This window comes from Rana temporaria, chromosome 10 (assembly GCF_905171775.1).
Source record: "Rana temporaria chromosome 10, aRanTem1.1, whole genome shotgun sequence".
In the NCBI taxonomy this organism is placed as follows: Eukaryota; Metazoa; Chordata; class Amphibia; order Anura; family Ranidae; genus Rana; species Rana temporaria.
Window position 1 is genome coordinate 132727179 of NC_053498.1, and position 8554 is coordinate 132735732.

The 8554-nt window shown below is 45.7% G+C and overlaps 1 protein-coding gene across 1 annotated transcript; it reads right to left on the bottom strand.

Moving 5' to 3' along the window:
- Positions 1-2994: 2994 nt before the first annotated feature.
- Positions 2995-4089, bottom strand: LOC120916112 (olfactory receptor 1L6-like). The gene has a single exon (XM_040326928.1). It carries the CDS (start codon positions 3938-3940, stop codon positions 3002-3004), a length of 939 nt encoding a protein of 312 aa, XP_040182862.1. The 5' UTR covers positions 3941-4089; the 3' UTR covers positions 2995-3001.
- Between the last annotated feature and the right edge of the window lie 4465 nt (positions 4090-8554).

Here is an 8554-nt window from a genome sequence, read left to right on the forward strand (position 1 = left end):
TATATATATATATATATATATGTGTGTGTGTGTGTGTGTGTGTGTATATATGTGTATATATATATATATATATATATATATATATATACACATACACACACAAATAGGTTTTGATTTTTTATGGCACCCTAAGAATCCCATTATCATTTTCCTAAGTGTCATTTCTGTTTGCTGTTTCGTTCCTCTGCTATCAGCATGAGTCACTTCCAAAAAGTTTTCCTGACACCAAAAGAAAGAAACGTGACAGGGGAGGTATCTTCAAGACACAGCCTGTGATTGACAGCCTCAGCTCTGTTCCTGTGTGCTGTGTAAAGGGGTGTGTCCCTGTTCCATTCAATCGACTCTCCTCATGGAGTGTATCTTCAGCTCCCTGCCCCCTGTTTTCTGAAAGCTCAGACAAGCTGTATAAATTCTGAACGGATGAAGAGAAGACTGCAGATAAACAGGTACAAATTATGTAGGAGGATTTGTTTCATCTTTGTGTATCACCTGAGGCCAGTCACTTCACTGGATATATGGAAAGGTGTACAACCACCTTAAAATAGAATTCCCAGATAAACCGAACTACTAAGGATGAGCTCCGGCGTGTTCGCTAAGCCCACGTGCAAAGTCCGCCAGGAAGTCGGCACTGCGCTAATCACAGGCAGTGAGACATTGCAGAGATCGGGAAATGTCTCCCTGTCTGTGATTAACGCAGTGCTGACTTCCTGGTGGGCTTTGCGAACATGCCAGAGCTCATCCTTACCAACTACCTATTTTAAGCCCAGTCCAGCTATCCTGTGTAAGTTGGCGGTGGCTGCAGGGGAGAGGAGGGAACACTGAAAACAAATGAGCCATAGGAGCCTATGGGTGATGTCACCACTCCCAGGCTTTACCATTGCTGAGCGTGCTCTCCTCCTTTCCCCTGCAGCTGACACAGGAGATCGCATAACCAGACCAGAACAGGCTCAAAATAGGTAAGCGTATCAAATGGAAAAAACGTTTTTTTTAAATAAAAAAAAATAGTTTTCTCTTCCGTTCATGGACGGACACAGCATCCTTTGACAGTAGGGTTATATCCGCTTCCTTTAGGAGAGTTTAGGCAGAAAAAAAGCACTTTAAGTGTTAACAACACATTCCTCAGTGCAGCTCCTCCAAGGGGGCGTGGCCCCCCGGTATAACCCATACCCTGCTCTAGCAGCCTCAGTTTCCTGCCTAACGACAGGAGAGGACAGGCACTCTAGAGTCCTGTACTCTGGAGATTTTTTTTTCTTGCGATTTTTCTCGCTTTTTATTATTTTGTTCCTGCATTTTTGAATCCTGTGATTCTTCTTCTATCAACAGCCGACTGGGTGACAGGCTGGGTCTTGACTCTTGTAGTCCCCCCATGTTCGGCCATTGAGCGTGTGCCGGCCCTTAGCTCAGCTTTGGGACGTCCACGACAGGCCCTGTTGCTCCAGGGGCGGCTGGGGAACATTTTGTTCTAGGGCACACATATGACCGGCCTTTATGGCTTTGTCACAGTGTGTCTGGCCGACAGCCATGCCGTTTTATGCGGATGTTGGATCTGTCTGGGATACCTCCAGCCGGTGGTCGCAGGACGGGTAAGTAGTGGCCCCTTGCTCAGGTAAGTGGTCTGGCTGGATTTTTCCCCTGGGGAGGTCGACTGAGGGTTTGCCCTGCTTTCCTCTCTCCCTTTTTTCCTCTCCCTCCCTCCCAGTTTCTGGGTGACGGCCGTGAGGTGGGGGGCTCAGTCTGACCTGGGGGCTGCAACTGCTGTGGGTGCTGTGTTATCTGCGCTGCCATGTGTGCGGGGGGAGGGGTCCTGTGGGCCTATGTATTGCATGTGTCACTGTGGCTTTGCTGTGCGTTTTTGAAAAAACAGTTTTCGGGCGCCATTTTGCCGCTGACGGTGGTGTTATATGGCGCAGTTGTATTTTCGGCGGCCATTTTCTCGGAGCCCGCAGACAAGTCGGCTCCCATCTTGATACAGCTCTTGTGCCTAGGATGACTGCGCGTACGGCTCTCGGCAGCGGCGGTCTGGTCGGACGGTGAGTCCTCCGGGGGGTTTCCCTGATCTCTGTGGGGGATGTCCTGTGGAGCCTTTCAGTACTAGGGGATGTTAACCCTTAGTGTCCCTATTCCTGCGGCTTCCAGGGATGCTGTGATGGCAGTCCCTGAGGCGTTTGGGTCAGGATGGGAGTGTTGGAGGAATGTGGAGAGTTACAATTCGTTCCCCCCTCTGCCTCCCTCTGGGATGTTATTATTATTTTATTTTTATTTTTTTCTGACCGGCAATCAGGCCTCGCTGAGGCGTCCGGCTCTGGTTCCATTGTTTTGTCGGTAGCTGCTGGCCAAAGTCCACACGGACTGTGAGGATGGCCCTGTTTCAGGGTCAGCACATGATGGTGCTGTTGTTGGGGCTCTTGAAACTGCAATGCGGGTTACCCAAGCTATGGTGGATTCGGCGGTGGCATCAGAGGTGTCAGTCCCTTTTGGGTTCCGTGCCGCCCCGCAATATGTGTTTTCCTTGTGTTCCATGTCTGGAATATGTTGTGCAAGGAATGGGATCGGTCGCAGGAAGTTTTTGCGGTACAAAATACTTTGCGGTCTGTTCCCCCTTTTTTGGGGAGGATTCCTGTATCGGGGTGTCTCCTCCACCCCCCCACCCCGTGTCCAGCTGGGTAGTTTGTTTTGGAACAAGGCTGCCACATTACCTGTGGAAGGGGCTCCCGCTTTTAAGGACCCCGCTTATAGGGGTGCTGTGGCTGTGGTCGCTCCATATTCGCAGCGGGGGGGGGGGGGGGGGGGGGGGAGACCGGTTTTGGCCGGGACTCGGGTGTTGCAGACATTTACAGGACGGGAAGCTGGAGGCGCAGAATCCCCTACTTGTGCTACTTCTCGCTCTCCCAATCCAAGCTCTAATGTACAGGGAACTGCAAGGAGCAATCACCAGGTCACATTCAGGTACCAACACAACTTCCCGAACATACATTTATTATGTTTTATTTACTTGGTTCAGCTACATATATATATTGGACTGTATGAGTTTCTTGAATGAGATCTTTACATCTTTATTCCGCAAACTGTAAATAAATGGATTAAGCATTGGGGTGAAGACTGTGTATAGAACTGCTGCAAGTTTATCATGTACAGGAGAATATGCAGATGATGGTCGAAAATACACACAAATCATTGTTCCATAAAACAAGGTGACTACGGTCAGGTGGGCTGAACAAGTGGAAAACGCCGTCTTCCTCCCTATGGTGGATGGTATCTTCAATATGGTCCAAATGATATGAATATAGGAAATCAAAGTTACCAAGAAAGGCAACGCAACGATCATGAAGCCTTCGGTGAAGATGACCAACTGATTGACTGATGTATCGGAGCAAGAAAGTTTAAAGAGGGGCAGTAAGTCGCAGAAGAAATGCTGAACAATTCGAGGTCCACAAAAAGACAACCTAGAAATTAGAAGAGTGTGAAGGACGGAGTTGACGAAGTTGATTATCCATGAAGCTAAGGCTAGCTGGAGACACAACTTTCTGTTCATTATTGTTATGTAGTATAAAGGTTTGCAGACAGCTATGTATCTGTCATAGGCCATCGAGGAAAGAATAAAGCATTCAACTCCTGCAAAGGCAATGAAAAAATAAACCTGGGCAATGCACTCTGGAAAAGAGATGTTTTTCTGGTTGAGCAGTAAGTTTAGAAGGAGTCGAGGGACCACAACTGTTGTCAAACACATGTCTACAAGAGAAAGGTTGCTGAGGAAAAAGTACATTGGAGATTGTAGCTGAGGCGATACGATAGTGACAGAGATCAGAAGAAGGTTGCCCAAAATAGAAAGCATGTAGATCGCAGAAAATACCGGGAAAAAAACAATGGGTTGTTGGACATAATCGGAGAAGCCTACTAAAATAAAATCTCTTGTTGGCAAGTCTGTAGATAAGTTAGTCATTTTTATTTTTTTAATATAAACTGCAAAGCACAAATCTATAAAGATACTTGGATTGCTGCTTCATCTCACATTCTTTGGCCGTGTCTTCTAAAGATGACCTCATCCTCCCCATCCTGACCTGGTCCACGTCCTATTCCCAAGATGTTGGAGGCCTCTGTAGAATAATGACGTTACGAATAATGTATAAATATATGGTTACAGATGAGCTGTAAATGTAAATGACCTGTCAGAAATCAGCACAGGAGGTGACCAGATATACACTCACCGGCCTCTTTATTCGGTACACCTTGCTCGTACTGGGCTGGACCCCCCTTTGCCTTCAGAACTGCCTTTATTCTTTGTGGCAAAGGAAAAAATTACTGCTGGGGAGCAGTGATAGGGTGGACTTTGGAGGCAAGACGGGAAAAAAGGATTTAGCAAAAAATATATTTATTACAAAAAATACAGTATAATACATAAAAACCATATAGAGTATGCAATAGGTTTGAAAATATCCACTCGTCTACACATTTCGCCTTTTGGCTTCCTCAGGACGAGGTAGGAGAATTTTGGCAGTAGGACATTAAATATTTCATTTATCGAAGTGGTCGTTGGCCATCAAGTGCACCGAAGACGCTATAATCGCAGGTGTACCAAAAGTCATTTCTACAAGGTTTATGGAACCATGCATAGGAAAAATCCTCTAAGTGGCATCGGAGTCATGTCACAACCGTTTATCAGGAAAGAGATCTAGCTGATAGCCAGAACATCAAAGTAACTGGGACCAAGGAATGGGGGGCAGACCCAATGCAGGAAATATATCCAAGTAGGGCAGCCAAAGTACACCGTCCAATGTTGGGAAACCAAAAGGTTTGGGCACCTCACGGTGGAGAAGATGTCACGCGTCCCGGGGGATAGCTTGTGGCAAAGATTCAACAAGGTATTGAAAACATTCCTCACGCCTCGTACACAGGAGCAGGATTTCCGACAGGAAAATATCCATCGCAAATCCCAAGGGGAAAACCGAGAGCCTGCTTTCTACTTTTCCCCCGTACAGACGATCGGTTTTCCGGTCGGGAAAACTCCAATGAGAGCTTTTCCTCGGGAATCCCGACCGTGTGTATGCTCCATCTGAGTTTTTTTCACGGGAAAACAGCCAAAAAACGCCGGTTTTCTCATACACACGGCCGGGTTTTCCGGCGGGAAAAAGTCAGTCGGGAATCCCGGCGGGAAAAAAAGAGAGCAGGTTCTCTTTTTTTGTTTATCGTTTTTTGGCAGTTTTCCCTCACGCCTCGTACACACGAGCAGGATTCCCGACAGGAAAAGATCCATGGGAAATCCCAAGGCGAAAACCGAGAGCCTGCTTTCTACTTTTCCCCCGTACAGACGATCAGTTTTCCCGTCGGGAAAACTCCGATGAGAGCTTTTCCTCGGGAATCCCGACCGTGTGTATGCTCCATTTGAGTTTTTCTCACGGGAAAACAGACAAAGAACGCAGATTTTCTCACACGGCCGGGTTTTCTGATGGGAAAAAGTCCGTCGGGAATCCCGGCGGGATAGTATGAATGTGGGGATATCTGAAAGATGCCTGCAGCCACAGGCATCATTCAGATATCCATCTCTTCAGCCGGCGAATCCCTGCACACATTCATACTATAGTAAAGTATCTCATAAGACTACAATCGGTGGTGGATCAAGGGATCAAAGAATGCCACAAAATCAAACAAACTGCCTTTCTGCCTTTCTATGATCCCTTGATCCACTACCGATTGTAGTCTTATGTGGCCTCCAAGTTAAACACGCACATGTGTGTATTGTCGCTGTTGTTTATTATTTGTGATTATGGATTACTCTGTGATATTTATAGTAAATATATATATATATATATATATATATATATATATATATATATAGCGTATTTATTGGGGTATAGCGTGCTCCCCCGTATAGCGCGCACCCCTAAAAATGCCCGAAATTCCTGTGGAAATTTTTTTTTTTGTACTTACAGTTTTGGTGTCTTGCGCGGCGGCCTCGTCGGGTCCGGCGTCCGTCTGCGGCTTCGGGTGTACTCTTCGTCGGGTCCGGCATCCTTCTGCGGCTTCGGGTGTCCTCTTCGTCGGGTCCGGCATCCTTCTGCGGCTTCGGGTGTCCTCTTCGTCGGGTCCAGCGTCCTTCTGCGGCGTCCTCCCCGCTCGTTTCCCGCGCCGAGTTTGAATACTGCGCCGACATATACAGAGCGCAGTACACTCGTGTATGTTCGGGCAGGCTCGGCTACTCTCGCGCTGACGCCCTGTACGTCCAGGACGTCAGCGCGAGAGGAGCCGTCAGCGCAGTATTCAAACTCGGCGCGGGAAAGCGGGTATCGGCGTATATCGCGCACCCACGATTTTGCCCTGATTTTCAGGGCAAAAAAGTGCGCGGTATATAAATTCTTTTAAACAAATTTTCTTTTCCTAAAGTGCACCTAAAAATTCCCCCAAAACCTGCAACTGTACAAATCATTGAGGGATGTGGTGCTATAACTAAGGTGTCTTGTCCATAATAAACTGTGCTGCATTTTTATGTTAAGCAGTCGTGAAGGGGTTAAGGTGGAAGGCTAATAACAACAATTCCTAAAAATGATGCTTTCCCCCTCCTACCTATACTGCATATCCAGTATGAAAAAGGGCAATCTAAATACCTTTATTCAATCCTGTTTGGTCCAGCCACATTATTTCAGAGAGTGGCTGCTGCAGTGGAGAGGAGGGAGTGCCAGTAACAGGGGGTCCATGGGAGCTGGCGGGTGATGTCACGGCTCCAGGAGTTCACAGCTGTTGTCGAGCCACTCTCTTACACAGGAGAGCTGGAGCTGCTGGATCACGTAACTGACCAGACTAAACTAGGTATTTACAGTCCTCCCTTTTTATTAAATATTTGCAGGATAGGCAGACGGGGAGAGACGGCATTTTTAAGAAATATTGCTATTATGCCGCGTACACACCACCGTTTTTCGGGTTGTAAAAAATTAAGTTTTTTTTATGTCAATAAAAACGACCGTGTGTGGGCTCCAGAGCATTTTTCACGATCTAAAAAATGGCCATTAAAAATTTCGAACATGCTCTATTTTTTCACAACGTTTTAAACAATGTCGTTTTTAAGGTTGTAAAAAATGATCGTGTGTGGGCTTTAACGACGTGAAAAAAACGCGCATGCTCAGAAGCAAGTTATGAGATAGGAGCGCTCGTTCTGGTAAAACTACCGTTCATAATGGAGTAAGCACATTCATCACACTGTAACAGACAGAAAAGCGCAAATCGTCTTTTACTAACACAAAATCAGCAAACGCAGCCCCAAGGGTGGCGCCATTCGCATGAAACTTCCCCTTTATAGTGCCGTCATACGTGTTGTACGTCACCGCGCTTTTTTTTTTTTCACGATCGTGTGTAGGTAAGGCCGCTTTAATGATCGGGTTGAAAAAAAAATTGTTTTTTTTAGAACCTTAAAAACGTCATTTTTTAGAACTCGAAAAACGGTCGTGTGTTTTTAAACAAACAGCCTTTACGAACACTTTAACAGCAAGCCTGTAAAATGTGAAACGTACGTTAAAAATAGTAATAGAGATATTTTTCTCTTAATCAATTTAATTAAGTAATGATCACAGCACTAAGCATGTATTATAATAAAATGTATACTTTACCAGACAGTTATTATATTAAGTATTGTATTATGTATTATATTATGTACCAACATTTTATTCCTATTATTCGCTTTATTTATTTTTTGGAGAATAAAAATATAACGACGCGGCATATCTTCTTTTGGATGCTCAAGGTTGCAAGAAAATAATTACTCTTTGTTTAAATAGCCGCCAGTGAGCCTAGAATTTTTCCCCAGAGCCTAATTAAAGAATTACTGTAGGTTGTATGTATTCAAAATGTTTTCATTGTTTTGTCTATTTACATGTGAAAAGCATATTAGGGTTTAATTAAAGAGAAACTGTAATGGTGTAGAGCCACTTTTATTTTAAACTTTTTTTGTAAAAAATAATATATACCGTATATACTGGAGTATAAGCCGACCCGAATATAAGCCGAGGCACCTAATTTTACCACAAAAAAATGGGAAAACGTATTGACTCGAGTATAAGTCTATGGTGTCCATCTGCACACCTCACTGTGTCCATGCCTCACTCTGCCCGTGCCTCACTGTGCCCATGCCTCACTGTGCCCATGCCTCACTGTGCCCATGACTAGACTGACTTTTAACATGGGAGTCTATGGAAGGGGTGCCCGGCTTTGAAAAATCGGTGCTCCTTGCTGTATTCTTAAAGTGGAGGTTCACCCGTATATATGACTTTTTCCCCTTAGATTGAGGCTCGTTTTGTCTAGGGGAATCGGCTAGATGTTTTAAAATATGAGCCGTACTTACCGTTTACGAGATGCATCTTCTCCGTCGCTTCCGGGTATGGGCTGCGGGACTGGGCATTCCTATGTTGATTGACAGTCTTCCGAGAGGCTTCCGGCGGTCGCATCCATCGCGTCACGATTTTCCGAAAGAAGCCGAACGTCGGTGCACAGGCGCAGTATAGAGCCGCACCGACGTTCGGCTTCTTTCGGCCAATAGTGACGCAATGGATGCGACCGTCGAAAGCCTCTC

Coding starts and splice junctions, on each gene's coding strand:
- LOC120916112 (XM_040326928.1), bottom strand. CDS start 3,940: ATGACTAACTTATCTACAGACTTGCCAACAAGAGATTTTATTTTAGTA.